Source organism: Erithacus rubecula, assembly GCF_903797595.1.
Source record: "Erithacus rubecula genome assembly, chromosome: 20".
Taxonomy (NCBI): domain Eukaryota; kingdom Metazoa; phylum Chordata; class Aves; order Passeriformes; family Muscicapidae; genus Erithacus; species Erithacus rubecula.
Window position 1 is genome coordinate 4,619,700 of NC_136672.1, and position 24,153 is coordinate 4,643,852.

The 24,153-nt window shown below is 54.6% G+C and overlaps 1 protein-coding gene across 1 annotated transcript; it reads left to right on the top strand.

The window, feature by feature from the left end:
- Positions 1-5,910: 5,910 nt before the first annotated feature.
- Positions 5,911-21,839, top strand: CYGB (cytoglobin). Its single transcript, XM_079323358.1, has 3 exons — positions 5,911-6,439; positions 16,383-16,614; positions 17,200-21,839. The coding sequence occupies exons 1-3, from the start codon at positions 6,297-6,299 to the stop codon at positions 17,362-17,364; spliced, it is 540 nt and encodes a 179-aa protein (XP_079179484.1). The 5' UTR covers positions 5,911-6,296; the 3' UTR covers positions 17,365-21,839.
- Positions 21,840-24,153: the final 2,314 nt, after the last annotated feature.

Below are 24,153 nucleotides of genomic sequence, written 5' to 3' on the forward strand. Positions count from 1 at the left end.
ACCAAATTCCTCTAAGGCTGTCCAGTAAACAGTCCCCACCGCTGAACTTGGGGGTCAGCTGGGAGCAAAGGGGACGGACCTGGCCTCGTTACTGGCACCAGCAGGATGGGAAACCTTTGTGAGAGTGGTGGAAGAAACATCCCAAGTGTGTTCTGCGGCCAGATGGAGACAAGAGTGAATAATTCCTTCCTGAGCATAAGTCAGGCGGGACGGAGGGTGCGGAGCTGCCTTATGCAAGGCACTGGGGAGCACTGGGGTGGCCAAGCCCCTGTCCCAGCCAGCAGCCCTGGAGCAGGCTGAGCCCCCAGGAGCACGGGCCGGTATGCTGGGAAGTCACTGGAGCCAAACAAACTGCGGCTTCTGGCTGAGCTGAAGCCCAGGAGGCTGAAGGACCTTCTTTTCCCTGGCAATCAGCAGCCTGGCTTTCGTAATCCCGGGGAGGACATTGCTGCTTGCAACCTCCCCTCGCCAAGACCCAGCCAGGCTGACACCACCAAAGTCCCCATTCTTGCACCCCAGATGCTGCCTGAGGCCCTGAGTTTTTTCCTTCTACTTGTTTATAACCACACAGCTCTCTCTAACCAAACAGAACACCATCAAACATTCACCTGTGAGCCCTGGGTGACCTCTGAGTGTGAAGGGCAGGCTGGTGTAAGGAGCAATGCCTGAGCATCAGTCAGCACCTGAATGAGTGCTGGCCTCTGCACTCACTTGGATGACCTCTGTAATGCAAAACACATCTTCTGGAATTGATTGACTTTGGCACTGAGGTCATTGGGTGACCTTGGCAGCCAAAACTCGCCCCGTATGCGGGAGCGTATCACCTCCAAACCCTCTTGAGTGATGCTGAGAGGTGCTTGGCTCAAAGGCAAGGTAATGTGAGCAGATTAGTTAATGCTTCTTGCCCTGGCCCTTGGGAGCAGGGCTGGAATGACAGGGCAGACAATGGGTTTTGAAGGCTTTTCTTTTTGAGATATGAATCAATGAAGCTGTACAAGGAGCACGGATAATGTGATCAGAATAAGAATCAGGGCTTGTCTTTGAACCAGAGCAAAGTCCCTGACGGTGTTTACTTCATGTCCTGGCACCAAATGTGAGATGATATGAATATATTAGCTTACTGGCTTTCCTGAGCAACCCCATGCTCAGACCAGCTTAGGAAGGACAAGAGCAGCAAAGAGAATCAGTTTGGAAGTGTTGACTTGTTTCCCAATAACTCTGTCATTCTTGCTTGCCACTGAAGGGTCTGGGGGGGACAAGCTGGACATTGCGGGTGAAGGAGGTGGTGACATCAGAGGCTGGTCAGGATCTGGGGGAGTTTACCAGCTGACTAATGCCTTGTTCATGGAGCTCTGTGGTGCTGGATCTGCTTCCTGAGAATCTCTTGCTCCATCTCTCCCAGTTGCATCACAACATTTCAGTTTCTTCAAATCTCAGTGTGGAACTGGGAGTCTTTGCAACATTCTCAGTCCAGGAACAGGTTGGTCTGGGTTGGAAGTATTCTCCAGGGCTATCTTAGCAGTGTCTCACCCTGCCCTGCCCTGCTCTGCCCTGCCCTGCCCTGTCCTGACAGAGAGCCCAGGCCAGCACCAGCTCCTCTTCCAGGGCTCCTTTCTTCCTATTCCCCTGGATTTCCTAATCCTTGGGGGTTTTTAGATTGTGTGGGTTGGTAGGGATTTTTAGGGGAGGAAACCAGAAAAACTATCATAAGGTTTAAGGTCATGAGGAGGTTGTGCTTTTCCCATCCCACCCAGTGCCTCCACCCTGCCTGCTGCTGCCAAGGGTCTTCATCCCATATTCCCTTCCCAGGCATCCCCTCAGTGCTGCTGCTGTCCCAGTCCCCAGCACCCCACACCTCCCTGCTCCCACACATGGGGGTGCTGAGCTGAGACTGGAGTGCCTGCAGGGTCTGTGGTCCCCTCTGGGAGCTGGGGGCTTGGGGCAGGTTTGCTCTGGTGGCACCTCAATCTGCATAAAGCCACGTTTGCTGGATTTGGAGCCCAGAGCAGAGGAGCCCTGGTCCTGTGTTAGAAGGGGCTGGTTCTTTAAGCACATTCCCCACAGCTCCAGCAGCACTGCTTGCAGTCTGGATTCCATCAGCAGAGGAATGTTTGCTCCCAGCTTTGCCTCTCACCACAGCTCAGGTATCACAGAGCTGCCCAGGGTTGGGAGGGGACAGCAGCTCCCCTCATTGTCACTTCCCTGGCACATTTCTTCCCAGTCAAGCTGAAGATATGTACTTGAGGAAATCCCAGTTTCTTGGTACTTCAGGTCTTTCCCAGTAAATTGGTGACCAAGCCTTCCAGCAGTGTGGACAATGACTGTGTGATTAAACTGGGATCACTCTACCTGGGGATGGAGATTCAGGCAGCAACTCAACCCCAGCTGGATCTAGGGAGTCCTGCTGCCTGCAGCCCCTTTTGCTCTCCAGTCTGATCCTGCAGAGATGGCTCAGGCCACAGGTACTGCCAGCACAGAGCATCAGGATTGCACACAGATCTCCTGGGATCAGAGAAGCTGGGGGAAGGAAACCTGCAATAAGCACAGAGCATTTGTACAGGCTTTAGGCTAAATCCTTCCCTCTCTGGGTAGCAGCACTGCAAAGCCATTTCCTAAAGTCTTGTTATTCCTTTTCAGGCTGAGGCTTTGCAGTTGGCAGCAGGGCTGGATTAGGAAAAGGGAGAGGGAGGTCTGGCCTGCTGAGGGCATTGCTGGGTGAGCTGGGCTGGCAACCAGAGGCTTTGCTTCAGCAAAGGTCAGGGTGACAATCCAATATCTCCAGGTCAGATACTGCAGCAGACTGGAATGGCTCTGGGAGGAGAATGAAGGAGGAACACCCAGCCTGGCATGCACCAGACTGTGCCTTCAGCCCCATTCCACTCAGAATCTCAGGACTGCTCCTGTTCTGGCCAGGTTGGTGTCTTGAGGGTCTGGAGAAGGGATCCTCACTGCACCCCTGGAATCCCACCAGCACCAAGGCCGTGGGGCAGCTCCTGCAGCTCCTTCCCAAAGCACTCCCTGATGGATCTCATGATCCTCCTGGGACCACCCCAAGGAATGGTGTCTGTCAGAAGGTCCCAGGGAGCTGACATTGGAAGGGACACAAGTGACCTGTTATTCTCCAGGAATCCAATAACAAGGCTGTCCCCATGCACCAGGAAGGGGGGACTCAGACCCTAAGGTCTGGATTTGGGGTGTCTGCCTTCACCCCAGAGACAGTGGAGAAGTCAAAGGTGGGGATCTGCCATCATCCACATCCCACACGCTGTGGAACTGAAGTCTTGGGTTTTTTTGCCTTCACCTCCCACTCAAGGATTAGGAGCCAAGTACATTTCTCATTGCACCCAGCACATGGGAGGAGGAGAAGCAATGTGGGAGGGGACGGGAGGAGTGGGAGAAGCGATGGGCAGGTGGGTGCAGACCCCTCAGGAACATGGCATCCCACAAGCAGAGGCTTGGAGGGCCTGGAAACCCATCCTCACCCTCTGCAGCTGGGATGAAGGATGGATTGAACAAGCACTTGATCTCTTCCTGCTGTGCAGAAGCTCTGGAAAAAGCAGGCTCAGGCTCAGCTGGGACAGGGCACCATGGTGTCACCTCATCATGAGGGCTGGTCCACAGGGAGAAGATGGAAAGCAGGAGGGCTGTGATGATCAGCTGGTGAGGGAGGAGGGATCAGGGTGTTGAATCAAGATCTGAGAGACATGGATTGATTTCTTCAGTACAGATTATGCAGGCTGACCCCATCCCAGTCTCTGCACTGGCCATGGGGACCAAGTTCTCTGTGCCCTCCCTGAGCCCCAGAGTCCTGGACTGAGCAGCAGGCACCGTGCTGAGCTCCCCCCTGGGCCAGCAGGCAGCAATGGTGTCACCACAGCATCTTCCTCCTCCTGGAACAAGTCGCCTCCTAACCCCAAGCCCTTGAGAGCAACAGTCATGGGAAACCATGGAAACGAGTGGCAGCACGTGACAGCGTGTGCCTGCTCTCCTGCCCTTGATTTATGTCCCACAAAGGCAGGGCTGGTGGGATCATTTGGGATTTCGAGGCAGCAGACAATCACCACTGCTTCACTCCCCATCTCCTTTTGAGGAGCAGGATGGCACAAGGGAACAGGGCTGGGCTCCAGCCAGGGCCAGACGTGATGAGCTCAGAGAGGGAGGCAGAAAACTGGAAAAGGCTGGGGGATTTTTCACTTACTTTTCTAATGTTTTCTAATATTTTAATATTTCTAAATGGAGACTTTTGAGCCCAGACATTTTGACTCCAGGTGCCAGGGAGTGAGGAAAAGCACCTGCTGCACCCAGGAGCCATGTGCCAGGCTGTGAGCCAGAGTGGACTAAAACACCAGGAACAAAAACTTGAAGATACCTATAAACTCACAGTAAGTGATAACCCATGCTTGACCCAGATTATCCCCCCAGTGCTCACATTGGGCAGTATTTGATTTTTCCCCTTTTCAAAAGCACTTGCACTGCATTGCAATTTTGCTCTGAGTTTAAGCTGGGTCTCTCTGGGTTTAAGCTAAGCCTAAAGCACCTCTTCCCCTGCACCTCAAGGGAGGGTGATAAGCTTGGCTGTGCCAAACCAGGTCCAGAGGGGTTTCTCTGCTGCCTGATGACCACCACTGTAGTTAATGTTTGAACTGGGGCTCATGGCTGCTCATCCCAGTGTCTAATGGGCATAATGCAAATCCAAACTTGGTGAAAATCTGATGATTCAGCAGCTGCTGCTGGTGTTATTGATCGATTCCTGACCTCCAGCCGGGTCAGGCTGGCCACACTGCTCTGTGGTCACCCTGGTGGGTTCAGCAGCTCGAGCTGAGCTTTGCTCTCGAGCCAAGGGGTTCACAGATGCATGAGGCTCCTAGTCTGTCCCAGCACATGTTCCCTGGGGGCCCCACAGTGGGGGATCTGTGGGCAGCATGTTCCCCACCAGCTCTCATTAGCTCTGCAAGAGCAAATCTGCTGACACCACCAGTCTGGCGGCTGCTAATGGGGAGGTGGCCAAGGCTGGATTGGAGGAGAAATACAGCAAAAAGCCTCGACAGCTCTGCAATGACAAAGCTCCAGCCCCTCAAGGGGCTCAGCCACCCCATAGCATGTCAGAGGGGCACTCGCAGCCCGTCTGTCTGTCTGTCCGTGTGTCCGTCAGGGTGCACAGGGGTGCGGGAGGCGGCGGGAGGGCACAGCCGCTGCTCTCTGGTTTCTGATCCCCCCCGGGGAACTCGAGGTTATTACAAGTCTCCGTAGGATTTTCCTGCTCTCCGTGCTGCGGGTTAGACGTGCCGGATTGTCAGGGAGCCGGGAACGGCATTTGGGTGAAAGCAGCCCCAAAAGCACACACACCCACGGAGGCGGCGGGGAGCCGGGAGTGGAGGTGTTCCTGCCAAGGCGCTGCCAGGAGCCCTGCAATTGTCAACAATACCTTCATCTCACGAGTGCCTTAACTCTGGATCCCTTTCGGCTGGGTCCTGCCACAAGAAGAGATAAAATTCTCAACATTTATAAAGTCCCTATGGGACAGACCGTGATGTCTTTTGGGGGGCAGAGAGATTCTCGCAGTGGGGAAGCCTCGTGTTCCCCTCTCGACCCGACTCTCTCTCAGCCCAAGAATTGGAGGTGAGGGGTCTGTGCTTCCAAACAGCAGCTCCTGCAAAATCAGGGAGTGCAAAGAGCAAAGCCGGGGCAGAACTCGGCGGCTGGGCTAACTTTAACTCATCACTCTGGATTCTGAATTTCCTCTGAGCTGTTTACAAAGGGCTGGAGAAAAAACTTCCAGCACTACCTCCCCCCTCTAGCCCGTCCTGATGTTGCCCAGAACATCTCTCTCATCCCTCCCTTGCAGGGAGAGGAAAAAAAAAAAAGAAAAAAAAAAAAAAAAGGAAAGGAGGGAGGAGTGGGAGAGAGGAGGAGAGAGGGAGAAAGTGAGCTCACGTTCACACATTGGTGAAGAGGCTGGTCTTGCAATGCCTTTGAATATTTTACTTTTAGGCAGCTCCTCATCAGTCAGCCACACACATCCGAGGCGAGCTGAAGCTAACTACAGCCATGGACAGCACTAGGAGATCTCACATCTAATCGCATGCATCATTCCTCCGGGATATTTTTTAAATTCCATATCTAAACACGCTGACAGGCAGCTGCACTCACACTCACTCGCACACACACACACACACATCCACACGTCGCAGAGTCGCCGAGCAAACACCTTGTCTCCTCTCGCAGGATATACCCGCTCACACACATCTCTCTTTATCTCCTCCTGGCTTCCCGGAGGATCCTGCCGGCTGTTTTTCATGGAGAAAGTCCAGGGAGAAATGGAGATTGAGAGATGGGAAAGAAGTGAAGAGATTTCAGACGCAGAAAAAAAGGTTATTCAAGAGATATGGAGCAGAGTATATGCAAACTGCGAGGACGTTGGGGTCTCCATACTCATCAGGTATTTAAAAAACAAACCAAAAAAAAAAAAGGAAGCAGCAAAACCAAGTGAATCTCTATATAGCTGAGGAAGAGGCAGAACAATATATAGAACTGAGTGGAGATGAATGACAGCGAGTGGGGAGCTGGCTGGGTGTATTTGCTGCCTTGGGAGCAGGGAGGGATTCGCAGCGCTCCTCGGATTCCCACACCTTTGAGCCGGGTGGCAGCGGCGCGGGGAGCGGGGGAGCCTCCCCGGGGACTTCGGGGGGAGCTGCTGCCGTGCAAAGGTCACCTTAACCTGCCGGGGGCTGGGGGCGGCGGAGCGGGGCAGCTCAGCCCCGCTCGGGTGCCTTGGGGCTCTGGGGTTTTTGGCCCCCCCAGGGAACAGCGTGCGGATGGCACGGGCCCGGAGCAGGCTGGCGGGTGAAATAATGCAAGTTGGGAGCCAAGATAAAACCCAAGCAGGTGTGTCTCCGAGGGCACCATCTGTCCCTCCGGCGGCAGCGTCGGCGGGAAGGAGAGCGCTGAAGTTGGCGGTGGAAGGGGGCTGTGGGGGGCACAGGAGGGACAGGAGGGCAGGGGGGGACAGCAGGGCTGGGAGGGGGCGCAGAGCATCTCCCGATGGCAGTGGGGCACAGAGAGCAGCTCAAAGCTCTGCACCTGCAGCCAGAGCAGGGGAGATGCTCTGGAGGTGGGCGACAGAGGCAGGAGGGGTTCTTGTGTTCTCTGGGAGAAAACCTGTATCTAGGTACACCAGGAAAGAGCCGAGTGGAAATCCCACAGGGTCCCACTGGCACTGGGAGTTTGGGATAGCAGTGGGGTATGGCACCCACAGGCCCTTTCCCTTATTTGAGAAGGGATGGGAGGACGGGCAGGGCAAGGAGAGGGGCAGGCGAGATGCCTGCAATGACCTTTTGGCAAACAACAAAGATCCTGTCCAGAGAGCCACAGTGCTCACCCCTGGGGTCAGGAATGCTGGGATGGCCCTGTCAGACTCCCAGCTGGACAAAACACCAGGCACCCCAGGTATGAGACCTGAGACTGAGTTGTCCTTCCTGTTTTCTCCTGCAGCAGGGGAGTGTGGGTGTGCAGGGAACTCCTTGGATGGATGTGCTGTTTACTAATAAGCATCTGAAAGTTTTCCAGTTGACTGAGCTAAAGCCCTGAGCCCACGGGTTCTGCAGGGAGCAGAGCCTCCCTGGACATCACAATGAGCAGAGCCAGCTCCCCTCCAGGCTCGCTGCCAGCACTGCAATGGGATTTTCTGACCAAGACCCCTCTGCAGATTCCAAAATTACATTGGAGCCCCCTCTCTGCCTCCTTCACTAACATTTCCTTCTCTCAGAGCCTGATGATAATTGAGCCCATTCCCCCATGGCCCCCACTCTATGTAGGCAGTCAGGGCAGTCAGGAGGTGTGACAGCTCCGTGGCTGGGGACACCAAACCTACCTAGGCTGGGTTTGAAGCAGAAATGGCAGAAATCTGGGGGTTACAAGATTCTCCTCAGCCTCATCCCATGAGGTTCAGCTCGGGATTTGGCCACCAGCTAGGCATGGCCAGCCCCTTGCCCAGCATCTGGGTCATGCCATGGCCCCATCTGCCAGCACTTCCAGGTGCCCACTGCCCACAGACACAGGGAGGGTGGCTGTGTGCCCACAGCTGGCACCAAGGGACTCATGGCAATGCCATGGGGGATTCAGCCAGGACAATTCGTTGCTTTTGGAGTCCCCATGGTGCTTGGAGCAGGGCTGGGTTTGAGGGGAATCAAGGTGTGGCAGTGGGGATGGGGTGGCCGAGCTCTGGTCTAAGCTCAGACTTTCCCAGCTGAAGTTTTTGGTCCAGTTTGGTTCTTTTTTTAATCCAGGAAGAGTTGTGCACTGTGATGAAGGTTTTCTCCTGCTGTGACAACAGGGCAGGACAGAATTGCCTTTTAGGGTGAACTCTGACTCTTCAGGAGCTTTTACATCCTTAGTCATGGCACGTGCCCTGGCACATCCCAACCAAACCCACCACCTGCTCACTCAGCCAGAGCTTCCCTGGGACCTTTCAAGTGAGGTCTGGCCTTGTGCACGGCCCTGGGGACAGCGATGCAATGTGGGAGAGGCACCATCGCCTCCAGCACAGCCACCTGCACCTGCACAGCCTGGTCACAAAGCTGTCCCCAGAGATGTCTTTGTGCTGCTGCTGCTCGGAGCTGCACCCGAGCTCCCGGGGGAAGCACGTGCCGGGATAAGCGGGGCAGCCCCGGCCGGGCCGGGAGCGCGGGCGCTGCCGCTGCTCCAGCTGTGCTCACAGCTGGCAGCGACCGCCAGAAGTGGGTCACGCCTGGAGCCGCCGGCAGCGCGGGCCGGCCGCAGCCTCTGCCCAAGACATGATTCAGCAGCTCCAGAGGTGGGGCTGGGCGGGGGGCACTGGGTGCTGCGGGGGGTCGGTGCGGGGTGACCCGCCCAGCACATTTTGAGTGGGCACACACACAGAGTGCCGGGGCTGGGAGCTGCCCCGGTCAGTGCCAGCCTGGAGTTCCTGCTCTCCTTGCCAGGGAAACTGAGGCAGAAAGGGGTTTGCAGAGGTCTGGCCAGGGAGAAGGAAGGGGGACGTGTGGCTGTGGATCCCCCCTCTGGTGCAACCCCCATGGGCAGAGTAGTGAGAGCAGGTAAATCTGTCAGCACTTCTGTGACCAGGGACTTGGCGGTGTCTGGTGGCACAGGGTCCTGCTCACCTGCTCCATCCTCTCTCCATCTCCTCAGAGCTGCTGAGGGCAGGGAATTGCATTTTCCATGTGGGAAGGGCTAGGGGGTTGTAGCATCACTGAAATTAATGTGGGGCCTGATCCTGTGCCCCACGGGTGGAGGCAGGGGGGCAGCAATGCCCACCAAAAGGCAGTGATTGTGGTGATCTGCAGTGCTGCCATCCTGCAGGAACCCAGCACAGCTCCCTCTGTCTCTAACCAGCACCCCACCCCTCCTCCCCAGCCTTTCCATGCTTTACAGATGGGGAAATTGAGGCACAGAGCTGGGCATCATGTTCCCATCCCTCGTGGCTGCTGCTGGTGCTTGAACCCACAACAAGCCCCCAGGGTCCTGCCCTAGCATGATGGGTCCCTGATCTCACAGAGTTCTGGCACCCCAGGGGACACAAACAAGAATAATGGGGACTACGGCTGAGCAGCCACCGGATCCTGGGAATCTGCGCTCTGTGGTTAAAACTATGTCGCTAATTGACAGTTTCCTCGGTGGGGAGCCTCGCCCTGGAGGAAGCAGATCTCCTCACCACGCTCATCTTCCTCCTCGGGAGCTCAGGGGCCTCTGCAGGCTCCATCTCACAGCTGCTTTAACCCTTGCTGGAGCAGGAGTTGGGGCTGGAGCTGGAGCCTGGAGCTGGAGCCTGGAGCTGCTCATCTGGGTTTGTGCCTCCTGGCTGGGTGGTTCCCAGGTGGTTCATCTGGGAGTCCTGGGTTGAAGCTCTTCCATACCCTCCCCATTCCCCAGGCTCATTGCTGTGCCTCAGTTTCCCATTTGTTGTTTAAGAAATAGTCCTTTCTGAGCCCTCCCTCACCACAGAGCTTACAGGAGAGCAGGGCAGCTTTCAGAACCTGCATCAGCTCTCGTTGTGCAGTGCAGGAGCCCTCTAGCATGTCCTGTCCCTCCCCAGGCCCCCCCTTTTTTCTTTCCAATAGTTTATTGCCATACTATGAGACAGAGCTGGGGGGATGCAAACACCCAGGGGTAGCTCAGCCACAGCACACGGGGTCTGAGAGCACCCAGAGGTGAACACCAGAGGGGGTTTGGGACCCTCTGTCCTTTGCAGACTCCAACTAAGCCCAGCACCCCAGGGCTAAAACCACAGCCTGTCCTGGCCAGCACATGCACTCGCTCCCACACCCACACACACGTACCATGGTCACAGATCTGAGACCACAAAACTTTATGGATTCCATCAGGGGATAAAACCCAGGGACGGTTTCTGTTAGATCCCAGGAGAATCTGGACTAAATGTTCATGCCATGCCAAGGGCAGGCAATGCAACCTGGCTCAGCCACCACTGGCTGTGCCTCCTCTGCAGGGCTTCTCCTTCACTGTTCCCTGTCTGCACTTCACAGCCATCAGCTTTCCAAATTTCCAATTTCTCCATCACTCCTGATGTGCACTTTCCCTCTCAGGAGGTGTAGATGGGGAAGCAAAAGCTTTGCCAAGGCAGGATCAGTCCCCTGGATTTTGATGGCTGCTTAGTCTGAGCAAACACACCTGGATTCAAAGAAGTTTGCAAAGAGCTTTAAAATATGAAAGCACTCCTTGGATGCCAGACTTTATTGTGAGTTCACGGTTAAAATAGCAAAAAATCTGAGTAATGAGTCTGGCAATGCAATAAACCTACTTTTTTTCCCCCAGCTGAATCAAAAAGGTATGGGTTGAATCTACCCAAAAATGGCATTTAAAGAAGTGATTTTGCAGCTGCCAACATGTTTTGCAGAGGCATCCATAGGGAAGGGCTCTGTTTCCAGCTGATGAAGGACACGATTCAGGGCAAAGTTGCTCAGAGAGATGCAATATCTCTCTTTGATAAGGGCTCAGTGAAAAGACCAGCAGCAGTGTCCCTGTCCCATGCTCACAAATGGTTGTGGTCAAGCTGGGGAGATGTTTTTGTGGGGACAAGGAGAGCCAGGGAGCAGCAGGGCTCTGCTTTGCTGTCACAGGCACACACAAGGGACATTTCCCAACCTAACAATCATTCCATGAGCAGTGAGGGGGCGAGTGAGGGTTTAATAAGCTCAGTCTCAAAACAGCCCCTTCTCCTACACTGTGCTGTCTCTGAATCACAGCTCCTGGGACCAGCCCTTGGCTTCTCCATGGCCAAGGCAGCTGTGTGGGGATGCCCGTGGCACATCCCAGCCACGACCTCAGGGCTGCCAGCAGCTCTTGGGATGTCCAGAGAAGAGCCTGTCCCTTGTCCCCGTCCCTGTGCTGCCCTTGCATCACTTGCAAGCCACGTGGGGGTACAAAAGCCCCACTCAACACCCCGAGAGCTGCCAGAATATCCGTGACCAAGGCAAGCAAAGGCACAGAGGGCGAGCAGCTTGCCCGGACAGTTTCCCTGGCTGTGGCTGAGGATGGCTGGGGAGCAGCCGTGGCAATCCCTCCTGCAGAGGCAGGGCCAGGGCTCGGCTGTGCCACCGGCCCCGTTGATGCTGCTGCTCTGCGGAGCGGGCGCGCCCGGGCGCGGCTGGGCGAGCGCTCGCCTGCGCAGCTTCAGGGCTCATTAGCGGCACGGAAATGTCAGGACAGCCCTGGCCAGGCTGGCAGCGCTGAGGGTGCCTGGGGAAGGCTGGCAATCCTGCCCGAGCACGGGCAAGGCTGAGCCGGGGCTGCTGGAAATCGCCACGGGAACGTAGTGGGGGAGAGAGGGTGGTGGGCACCAGCAGCACGCAGGTTCAGGGTTAGCACAACACGGGCTGTGTCCTTGTGGATGTGGGATCTTCTTCCGTCTCCAGGGGAGGTAGATCTCCACACACATGGAAAAGCCACTTTGGTGATGTTAATTCACTTTTGTCATGAAAGCTGTCCTTACTCCTACCCTAAAGGCTCATCCGTGCAGCCAAGAGGCTTTGGGCTGAATCCACATATGTGGTAGAGGAAAACAGCTGCAATGAGGACTTGGAGGTGTGAGTTGTGCACACAGCACTGCTCCTGGGCGTTTCTAGCTCGTGTCCAAATGTATTTGGAGGAATCTTTTCTGCTGAGCCCACTCCCAGCCTCACTGGGGTGTCCTGGTTCCTCTGCCTTGGGCATTGGGGTATCACAGCCTCGAGCACAGTACAGTGCTGTGCTGGATTCTGCTCCCAAGGCTTTGCAGCTGGATGTGGGCTTCACCTGGAGGAAGGCCAGCTACACATTCCTCTCAGCTGTAGAAGCTGAATTTAGCATTAGTGTGTGGATGGGGGGCTTTTCCTCCAGCACTCCCATGACAGAGCTGGAGATGTTGCCCACTACGACCTCCACCTGTCCAGCAGCTCTCAGGGAGAGCACACAGGCGCAGGTGAGCACCATCCTCTCCTCAGTGATTAGATTTGCCTTTTTGTGTCTTGCTGAGCTCTGGCATTGACACAGCTGAGACCTTTTTCACTCTGGGCTGGGTAAACACCCAGGCAGCACCAGCAGCCTTTCCCCAGGCTGGAAAGGGGATGGTGGGCTACAGGTGTTAGGGAGGAGCAGGGGGAATGTGCAGGGGAAGCAGTGAGACAGCCCTTGATATAATAAATAGCAGCATCACACACCACCTGCCTACCCATTATCAGCTGCTTTGTAGGCACCCCAGAGAGGAGCTGGAAGGAGAGGAAAAGGGACATGAGAGGCTCCAGGCTGCCTTAGAGTTTCTCCCACGTAGAGGGACGAGGCGAGAGAAAACATGAAAGCATTGGTAGGTTGAGTCACCAACCCTGGAGGGATTGAAGAGATGTGTCGATGTGGCACTTGGGGACATGTTTTAGTGGTGGGCTTGGCACTGCTGGGTTAAGAGTTGGACTTGGTGATCTTAAAGGTGTCTTCCAACCTAAATGATTCTTTGGAAATCTAAAAAAAAGCAGTGTCCAAGTTGGGCTGGGGGTTCAGCTGAAGCCTCCCAGCAGATCTGAGCGCTCATGAGCATTTTCACTCCACAGTTTGTAGGTGAAGTATCAAGAGTTTAGGTGCTTAGGGGGACCAGAGAGCATCCAGGTGTCCTCTTTCCAGCTGGAGAGACAAGGAGTGGCTGGGCATGGCTTCCTCCTTGCAGGATTTGTTCTGCATACTCTGGGGAGAGGGAGGAAGGTGGGGAGATGGAGGAGATGCTGCTCCTCCCTAACAGAAAACAGGTTTCCAGTCACTGCAGTGGGTTTGCACCTTAATTATTTCCTTTGGCTCTGCTACTGGGAATGGTTGTGTCCTTAAAGTTGTTATAAGGGCAAAAGAGAGAGGAAAAGCAATCCTGACATCCTGTCCACTGGGTCCAGATGTAGCTGGCAGAGTACAAATTAGCGGGTGGAGAATGGAATCGCTTAAAAAGAAATTTAATGAGATCGTATGCAGGCATCTGGTTCCTATCAATCATCATTTTGTGTGATATGCAATGGTAAATATCATCTTTTAATGACTCTGATGGAGAAAAAAAGCCCAAACCACACATGCACATGCATAATGATCCAAAAAACTTCCACAGCCCAAGAGGTTTGAGCTCTCAAAATTTCCTGTAGATGGAAAAACCCCAACTGACACCTCTTCTAACTCACTATTGTTGGAGTTATTTAATTTCTTTTTTTTTTTTCCTCCTTTCCTCTGGTTATATTTAACCTTTGTGTTAAATTAATCTTCTCTGTTTATTAACAACTAGCACTGAGTGAACCTCCTTCCCCCTTCTTTGTGGTTTGACAGCTCAAATATTTGCCCCAGGCAGGAGCTCTTGCTGCTCTCTGAGGAGAGGTGGCTGCAGGTCTCTGGCCATCCATGGCTTTGCTTGAAGGGGAGATGTTTTAGGGCTCCTCTCAGTTCTCCACTAAGGAAATCCAGCAGACACAGGATTGAGCACATGAGCTGAGGGTTTGCTGGTTTTCCAGCCCCAGCACTGCTGCTGTCCTGATGGCAGAACCCTGGGAAAGCTGCTGGGCTCAGCTCCCATGGGGGCAACAGCCTGAGGGGCTGCAAAGCAGGGAAAGGCTGGAAATCGAGGACTTGGATCCTTCATTGGTCTGGGCTCACACAGGTTGGGTATTTTGAGGGTTTAACCAGTCTTTGCTCCTGGTATATCTGGCCAAAAGTGGGGAGAGGTGGAGGTGATGGTCCCAGGGTCTCCTTTTGGCCCTTCTCTTGTTGGGGACACTCTGTAAATCCTCATGATGCAAAGGTCAGTCCCCCCTTGCTATTCCCTTCCTGGTGCAGACCAGGAATTTTTCTCAACTCATTTCCTATGCCTTCAGAATATCCTGCCCTTCAGCTGAGATAAAATACAGCTTTTCAGGGAGCTTCCCATGGTTTGGGGTTCAGAAGCTGAGGCTTGCAGGGACCAGCTGGCAGCTGCCATCCCCTGGCTGGGGCAGCAGGTCCCACTCCCAGTGACATCCCCTGCTCCTAGTGCCTGGGGGGAGCCTGTAAAAGAGAAAAATCCACTGGCAGTAATGGTAAAACCTTACTCTGACCCCAGCAGGGTGATCCTTGTTGGAGCTGGAGGGATTTGCTGGGCGACTGGAGCTGCAACAGCTTGAATACAGGGATGGGGACAAATGGGATGGGGGCAGAGGGATGCTGAGTCCAGCTGGAAAAAATGGTTTCATTAAGCCAGAGTGGAATATTTGCCCTTCTGTGGGGAAATGCTCGGGGCAGAAGCCTTAAACCCTGGGAGTGATGTTATCCATATAGCCCAGCTCCATACCCCAGCACCTCTCTGACAGCTCTGGGCTGAAGGACTGAGGCAGCAGGAGCTGGAGACAGCCAGGCCTGGGAGAGATTTCTCCCGACAGGGACCAGATGTGCCAGGAGGAGCTGTGCTGGGGGGAGGAGGCTGCACCACAACAAGAGGAGTTTGGTCATGGGTCCCCTCTGGGTTTTAAAAGCAACACCTTATCTCCCCCTTCCACCTTCCCTCCTCCCCCACCCCTCCTGCTGCACACTCTTCACACCTCCAAACCCTATTTTGGGCTATCTGATGAATCCCAGATGCCTTGGGGAAGCAGCAGAAGTGGTGGTGCACTCCAGGCGCTGCTTCACGCCGCTTCCTTGGCAATGCCCCCAAGCTCTCACCAGCCAAGGAGAGGGGGAAGGAAGGGAGGGGAAAGGAAGATCACAAATTGGTAAAAGAGCCTGGTACTCAATATTGTGATTATTCATGGAGTGGTGAGTGGGGAAGAGGATCCCACCTGGTTCTGGAGAGGAGTAGTGATGGTTGGAGAGAGAGGTGGGATGGGTTCAGGTTCCCATGGTAGGGAGGGGAGCAGGCAGTCTGCCTGGAGCCAGGAACCATGGGGGACAGCCTGGGAGCACTCTGCTACCTCCTGAGCATCCTTCAGCAGTCCAGGAGCCAGGGAGAGCCCCGGAGGAGGGAGGGAGCTGGGTGAAAGCAGGGAACAAACACTGGCGTGGTGCTCTCCTGCATAAATTAGGTGGAAGGGGGTGGTTAATGTGACTCAAGTGTCAGCCCCAGCTGCAATCCTGGCATGGGTGGTGTTGGCATTGGTGGCTCCAGTCCTGGTCCCTGTTACCCTGTGCCCTTAAACTCCATGCCCTCTCCAGCCTTCAGCCTCCCTGGGGAGCTCAGTATATAAACTGTGACCACACTTCATTTTTTCAGCTGCATTTTATTGGGGTTGATTTAATCCTGCACAAAAGAGGATCCCTAGCCTCCCCTCCAGAGGGGCTGGTGAGTTTTTGGAATACCCTTGTGGTGGGAAAATATCACAAATGAGCAGTGACATCAGCTCAGGCTTTAGGTTCCACTGGAGACTCTGGTGGGGTTGATCCATGAAAAGTGGGGCAACTTGCAGAAGGGGAGACTATTCTGGGTGGCACTGCAGAAATAAAGCCCATGGTTGCAAGGAAGAGGAGCAAGGAGAGGCTGGATGGGATAAAGAGAGGTTTTCAGGCTCATCTCCAGCTCTCAGAGGCAGGATGTGTTGTTTTGATATATGTGGGCACGTACCCAGCATCTGGCATGCCTGGGTGGCATCTCTGGGCATCGAGAACTCAGTCTTGCTTCTGCTTTGAGAATTAATATCCAGCTGTGATGACCTTGTAGCAGATGGGGTTTGGGAAAAAGGCATCAACCTGCTGGTTTTCAGACAGCTGAATGCTGCAGCTCCTGGAGAATTTGATAGGAAAATGAGCCCTGGCTGTGTGAGACACAGGGTGTGGGTTCCTGCATCTCCATCCCCTGTGCTTTGCTTAACCCCTCTGCCTGCTCTCCCCCTCCGATGGCATTTCATGTCTGTTCTCTCTGGAAGGTTTTTTGTGAACTTCCCCTCAGCCAAGCAGTACTTCAGCCAGTTTAAGCACATGGAGGACCCTCTGGAGATGGAGAGGAGCCTGCAGCTGCGCAAGCACGCCCGGAGGGTCATGGGGGCCATCAACACTGTGGTGGAGAACCTCAACGACTCTGAAAAGGTCTCCTCTGTCCTGGCCCTGGTGGGCAAGGCCCACGCCCTCAAGCACAAAGTGGAGCCCATCTACTTTAAGGTAAAGGATGGGAGCAAAATAACCTGTGGGCTGTTTTTGGAAGAGGGCAGGGGAGAGGCAGCTGTAGTGAGCTGGTGCTGCCTGTCCCAGCTGGAGAAACTTGGCAGGATGTGGGGCTGCTCCCTCACAGCTGCAGTGTCCCACTGTGGCACTGTCCTGTGCAGACCCCCATCCCCACACACAGCCAGTGCCAGAGCAGCCAGTGCCTCCCCCTGCCCAGGAAACCCACCTGGCAGTGCCCATGTTCCCCTTCTCTTGGAAATTACAGGTTTGATCCCCACATGGCCATTCACTTAAGAGTTGGGCTTGATGATTCCTTCCAGCTTGGAATATTCTGTGACCCTGTAAATACCTTCAGGTGCCCAGACTAGGGAGATGCTCCAGCCTGCAAGCAGCTCCCTCCTCATGCCTGGGTCTCTGTCCTGCTGCCTGGGCAGGCTGGAGACCTGTCCTGCTCCCTCCAGGACACCTGTGTCCTACAGACAGCAACAGCATTCGAGTCTTTCTGTAGGGAAAAGCTGAATTTGCTGTGAGCAGCTCCCTGCAGAGTGATTAACCCCTTGCTTGCTGTCTGCCTCCCCTCAGAAACTCACTGGTGTCATGCTGGAGGTCATTGCTGAGGAATACCCCAACGACTTCACCCCGGAGGCACACGGAGCCTGGACCAAGATGAAGACCCTCATCTACACCCATGTGACAGCAGCCTACAAGGAGGTGGGCTGGGCTCAGTACCCCACTGCCACCCTGTGAGCGCCCAGGGGGCCACCAGAGGGGCAGGGAGGGCTTCGCTCACCCCAGGACTTCACTCTGGTCTCTTCTCAAGATCTTTGCTAGGTTTGGGGAGCCCGGTAGGGCCAGTTCTGTCAGCTGCCAAGTCACAATTTGATCTCCATGGGGTTTAAAAACAAACTAAATAAGCAAAAGAAATCACAGAAGCACGAAGGGTGTGGGTGGGTTGGGGTGAAGCAGTTGCAGGGGACGCTGGAAGGGGATGCAGAGGGCGAGGGGAGAGCTTTGGTTGTTGGTTCCATCTTCCTGTCCTGGCCTGTCCATCACCACCTCCCAAATCCTGCACCTCACTTGCACCATCTCAAAGTCCCTTGTACAAGTGCTGCTGCCCTGTTCACTGACGAACAACACAACCCTCATTCTCCATGCAAAGCCCCTGGGTAGACCTGGCTCTTGGGGGCACACGTGGAGCCTCTGACTGGCACCAAGAATGCTTTGCTTTGCACTTTCTATATCACCTGGCAGGGCTGGCAGCCAGAGCCACGCTGGGTGCCCTCCACCCTGGGCTCCAGGTGGGCAGCAGCCCTCAGCTCTCCTGTCACCCACAGTCCTGTCCTTGGCTGGCTGCTGCAAACCCTCCTGGGGTGGGAGAGAAGCGCTCCCACAGCAGAGTGGGGAGGAGGAGGAGGATGCCTTTGGGCTGCCTCCCCTCATGGCTCAGAGCATGGTGTGTAGGTGGGATCCCTGTGCCGTATGTGGGGAGCTGGTGAGTCCACCCACTGCCCTTCAGCTCCCTGAGGATGGGCTTGGATGGCACATGATGTGTGTGGGTCTATCTGCCAGCTGTGCCCTCTCCATGAGAACGGGGATCAGGCTGTGGCCAGGAGGAGGAAAGATGGCACAGACATATCAGGAGGGATTTCTGGGTGTGAGGAAAGGTCCCTTCTCTGTTAAAATTAATAAATACCTTGTATAGAACATATTCCTGCCCTCGTGGTAAAACCGGGTTCCTCCAAATAAAGTGCCTGGAAGAAATCAGCCCATGCAGGAGCTGTGTCCCTCCTGGGGACAGCAGTGCTCCTGCCTGTGCCTGACAAAGGCTTCTCCCACTCCCCCCAAAACGTGGCTGCAGGGCTTGGAGCACTCATCCCCTCTCCAGCACCAACTCCTCCTGAACCTCTGGGTGAGTCTGCCTGGTTTGTGCCTCAGTTTCCCCTGCAGTTATGAAAAAGGGAGGAGGAGCAGCCCTGTTGCCTCCTGCCTACATGTGGCTGGATTTATAAGATTTCTGGGAACTGAATGGCAAAGGATTGAGGATGAAATGTCAGATGTGCTGGGAAGCTTTGGAATCCTTGCCACCCAATATTTCCCTAAAGGCCTCTGCTATTTTTAGAGCTCTAGCATTAAGGGCAATGTTATCTGTTGAAGTGGGAGGAGGGTTCCCTCCTGAGGTTTCCTCTGGCCTGGCTCCACCGCTGTCCTGGAGAGCTGGCAGCTTCCTGAGAGAGACCAGCTCCTCTCCTGGATGCCAGCTGGACAGGCAACAAGCCCACAGTTCCAACTGGGATCCCTACAGCCACCTTGGGGACATCCCTCCACTGTGGGGACACTGCTGGAGGGGACATGGTCACTCCCCCAGGCTGGCCCCCCTCCTCCAGAGCAAACAGATAGATAGGAACTCCTGCTTTGCTCACCTGTGCTTTTAATCATCCCCAGGAACAGGTTTATTATGTCTCAAAATAGCCCCAGGACTCCACTAATGTCACTACAGCCACTCTGGCCTTGCAGTTATGCCTTTCCTACATCCCACATTACCAGTGATGGAGAGGAGCAGTGGAGCCTGGAGCAGTGGCACCTCCTGGGCATCCACAGAGAGCTGGGTGGCAATAACAGCTGGGGCACAGCTGCCCTGGGCATGGCAGCGTGCAGGATCCAGGGCTTGTAAAAGGAAGGGACAGGCACAGGGTGACAATGATGCTGCTTTGCTCATGGGGTGGGCTGTCAGAGTCAGCATCCCCAAAACTCAGCCCAGCAGCCTGCACTGGTGAAGGTGCCAGGATCTGCTCCCTCCAGCTCAGTCTGGAGTGTCACAGCAGCTGCTCATCCCTCAAGGGTCAGTGGAGGCATCTCCCAAAGGCTGCTGCTGCCTGGGGCAGGGATGGGTGGGTAAAACCTGTTCAGCCATTGACTTCCCTCCAGTGCAGGACTGGAGAGGGATCTCTTGGATCAAGACTGTTAGATGATATTTGTGTGTGTGCACATCACGGGACTCTCACGAGCACAGCTCTGCTGATTCCTGCCAGGGCCTTGAGGCCAGCACCACATATTTCTGGGGAGTTCATGTACTCCCTGTGCTCTGTGGATGCTGGGCCAGGGATATTTCCCTACAGGGATGTTTCATCTTTAGACAAAATTTGCACATTAACCTTTGAGGTTAATAATCTCCAGGTGGGAATTTTATTTTTGCAGAGCAAACTCTTCCCCTCCCTTCCCACAACCAAAACTGGGCTCCCAGTCCACAGAGAAGCCACTTTGGAGTGTCTGGAAATTCTCCATGTTCATACCCAACCTACCCGTGTGCCTTGGCTTTTGGGGAGCAGCAGCAGGGAGGTTCCCCCACCTCATTAACCAGTGCTTTGGTTTCTCCTTTCTTCTTTTACATCCCTAGAAAAGCTGAACCTCTGCCTCATGCGCCTACGTGTGCGTGTGCCGGGCTTGGGGTTTTTTCCAGGCACTTTTTCCTAAAGCAGATCCAGATGTGTGCAGCTGCTGTCCCTCGAGGAGCACCCCCATCAGCCAAATTGCAGGCCACTCCAATAGATGCAAACAAAAACATGTTTATTTTTATCAGCTTCGTAGGAAGTGACATGAGGCCGGGGCAGAGCTGGGGAGGGGACGGAGATAAAACGAACGCCCCCCCTTTGGTGCCTGCAGCACGGGAGGCACTGCTCCAGCCCAGGAACATTCTCATCTGGGGAGAGATGAAGATAACACAGTAAGGAAAAAGTACCATTCCAGAGTGACAGGGCTGATAAATGCCATGTGGAAGAGCAGAAAGAGCGGCCATGTCCTGGCTCTGTGCGTGGCTCTGCACACACACAGCCATGCACAGCCATTCCCTGTCACTGCCAGCCCATTGCTTCCCCCCTCCACAGCTCACTGGGGGCCCCTTTATCCCTGTTTTGTTCAGGCCTTGCTCTCTGGGCCTTGATCTTTCACTTCCTGGCACACTTAGGCTGAGCTAAGGGCACTTTGGGTTGAGCTTTACTCTCCTTGGTGGTGGCAGGTAAGGACCAACCTGCAAAGTCTTTTCCCCAAAACTCACAGGTGAGAAGCTGAGGCTTGGGGCATCATTGCCAGTACACATTGGGGGCTGGCTAGTCTCTCTCCTGCCCTGTGGAGGATCCCTGTGCCCCCAGGCCCAGCCAACCCCTGGCTCAGCCAGCACCTTGGCATTATTATCAGGGCTGGGCTTGGAGCTGTGATCCAGGTGGGAAAGCCTTTGTGTCCCCTGCCAGAGGTAGAGAAATGCTGAGTGAGGGGGGCATTCAGACCCTGGGGCAGGGTCCCCCTTGAGCACCTCATCCTGGCTCTTTGGCAGCACCTGCTCATTTCAACAAACCCTTGTCACCTCCCCTGAAGGTCAGAGGGAGCTGAGCACTGGAGGGAAGGGGAGGCACTGGGCTGGGAGGGGGCACAGACCCCAACCATCTCTCCCCCTCCTATGGCCAACATCTATGGCAGGTTCAGCTCTGCAGGCACCCAGCTAGAGAAACCCCCCAACACCACCAGACCCCTTGTGAGCCTTGTGCCACCAACCTCATCTTCTCTTGGGGGGTGACAAATCCCCAAGGCAGCCGAGACTGAGCTCTCCCAAGGGAGTCCTCTCACATCTCTGCCACTTTGTCCCAGCAAAGAGGTCCCAGGATGTCCTCACTCTCTGAGGAGATGCTCAGTGACTTCAGAGGGGACCAGATTTCACCTGGCTGCACTCTGGTTCCAGGACTCAGCCTTGCCTGCCCCTTGCTGCCCTGGTGCAGGGATGTTGGAGCAAGGGCTGCTCGGGGGCAGCACCATCCATGCCAGACAGAGGGAAAAAAGGGAAACAAACCCACGTGCTGAGCTTGGACCAGCTTAGGGAAAGGGAGGGACAAAACCACCTGCCTGGCTCTGACCTCTTTGCCAGGCTGCAGCACTAATTACTTTCCATAGCTGAAGTTGTGTCTAATTGTGAGTATGTCTGAAGCAGCCCCAGCGTGCCCCAGAGCCGTGCAGGCTCTGCTGTAACTCCGTGTCTTTTCTGTTCCTGCTGCTGATCCTGTTCATGTCTCGTGTTCCTCGGCGCTTCCGTGCTGGTTTTATACCTGCGTTCCGTGTTTCTGGGTGTAACTTGTTTTTTCTTTTTGTAGGTTTTTAGTATGTTTGTAACCGGACAAAATGGTGTTATTAAACTGAAACTTGTATCTTCAGTGGATAAATCGATCAAACCCCCTCCAGCTCTGCTTGGTCTCTTTCTGAGGGGGTGGCTGGAAGGTGAGAGGCTGTTGGGGGGCTGCCTCATGGTTGTGTGAGTTTCCTGCTCACTCTGAGGAAGCTTTTTGGCTGGAAAGCAACAAAGGGAGTGGATGTGCCCACCAAGGGTGGTAGAAGTGGCTGGAGGCATCTTAGCAGTTCACCCAGGTGGGGAGGGAAGGGTTTGCCAATCCTCCAGGCTCTTCACTTGGCTTGCAGGTATGTTGTGTGAACCTGGATCAGGAGTTATTCACGTGCCTTTGGCAGCCCAGCCAGTCCAAAATGCTCACTGATGGCCACAGCATGCAGCAACCACAACCACCAAGGACTGTGAGACTGTTCCCAGCCTGTAAAAATAACAAACAGCTCCCTGGGCAGCAGCAGCCCAGTTTTCCACGTCTCAGTCCCTGGTGGCTCCTCCTGTGCCTCTGGCTGAGGCTGGATCCCGTTGCAGGGGATGGGTCCCAGAAGGGTTGGGTCACTGTGGTTTCCCCCCATGGGTCTTTGCAGCTCCCTCATTTGCAGAACAGGCCCTCTCAAGTTCAGTTGACACTGGCCAACCTCTCCAAAGCTGTTAGCAGAGGATGGATGGACAAACAGACAGACTCGTGCTGTGGTCCCATAAACTCCATTGCTGTGGGATACAAGACTTGGAAAACAAATTCAAGCCATCCTGTTTATTGTGCTTCTCTTTATCCCCAGTGCAGAACAGTCTTTCAGGGATGGGAAAACCCATCCCACCAGGGAGGTAGAAAATACCAGCAACTGCCCACAAGCAATTTTAAGGGGAGCAATCCCAGTTTTGGACTGAGGCTGGGGGGACACAGTTCCAAGAGGGACAGGACAAAGATTGGTGCCTTGGAGGCTGCTCAGGGTCTTGGGGAGCCCAGTGCCAACTTATCCTGTTGGGCTGAGGTCAACAGTGCTGTTCTCCAGCCCTTCACATTGGAAAAAAACCAGCAATTGAGTGGTGCAGTTTTGCATGGGCAGGCACTTGAGCTACTCTGAAATCCCCAAGCCACAATTGCAAGGGTGGCCTTGCAAGGGGAACCTTTTTCTTTGCCTACAGCTTCACAGAACTGAACCCAACAAGCCATGGCCACCCCAGAGAAGGGATCCAGAGCCTGCTCATGTGGGGAGGGGGAAAACTGCCTGGTTCAATCTGTCTTGTCCTGCAGTGTCTTTTCTTGTGGGGTAGAAAACCACTTGGTGTTGTTAATGTGATTAATAAGCCATCCTTGGAGTCTCTGCCACATCCTGTACACGATTCCAGGCGGAAGTGAACAGTCAGCAAAGCCTGCACACTGCTCTGCTCCAGATGGGAAACATCAGCTGGGAAACCACGAGCTAAAGGATTCAGCTCTGCAGAGGGGAGGCTGAGTGGGGACCCAAAGCTCTCAGATCTCTGCACACTGAGCTGAGAGCAGCCAGGATCAGCAGTGGCCAGAGGGTGCTAAAATGGGGCTTTTTTTTCCAACAGCTTCTTGAAAAGGAGCAGGGAATTTCAGCATTACCTTGCAGGGAGAAAATATGTACACAGCCCTTCACTTCATACTAATATTTACCCCCAGATCCTGTCACGTCAGGGTGGCTGTGACGATCACCCTGACCCAGACCCAGTGGCCTCGCCAGTGCTGGTGGAAAGGGACACAGTGGGAGGCTGAGGTTCACACCACACTGGAAATTTGGCCCAGGGCTGGGACAATGGCTCACACCTCACTGCACTGTGCTTGTGGAGTGCTAAACCCACCTTGTTCCCAAGTGTCCCAACCTGGGCATGCTGCTCTCCAGGAGCCGCCCTTCACCCAAGGGAGCTGATGGAGATCCAGCTCTGAGAAAGCACCTTGATGGCCCCAGTGATGTTCTGTGGGCTGGGAGATGGAGGGGAGGAGGAATTTGGTATCTAAGGCATGGCACAGGGTGTGCTCCTAGTCCACTTGCCATGCTCCAGCTCCAGGAAAACCACTCCATCCACACCACTGGCCACAGGGTGCAGTGCTCCTGCCCAAACCAGTCACAAGCTGGGGGAATGGTGGCTCTATCACCCTCGTGCTGGTGTGGGATCAGGGGTGACACATCTGCACATGTGTTTGTATCCTGCTGGCACCTGGTGACAGCTGAGGGAAGGGCCAGGAGATCACTGTGAGGGACAGGCAGAAATGCAGGGAGGAGATCTAGAAAGAGAATATGCAATAACTACACTGCAGTTTTTAATATGGCTACTGAAATTCCTGTGAAACCCCATCCCATGGAAGCTGGCAGTAAGGAGAAATGCTCCCATGGCTGTGGGGTGGCACA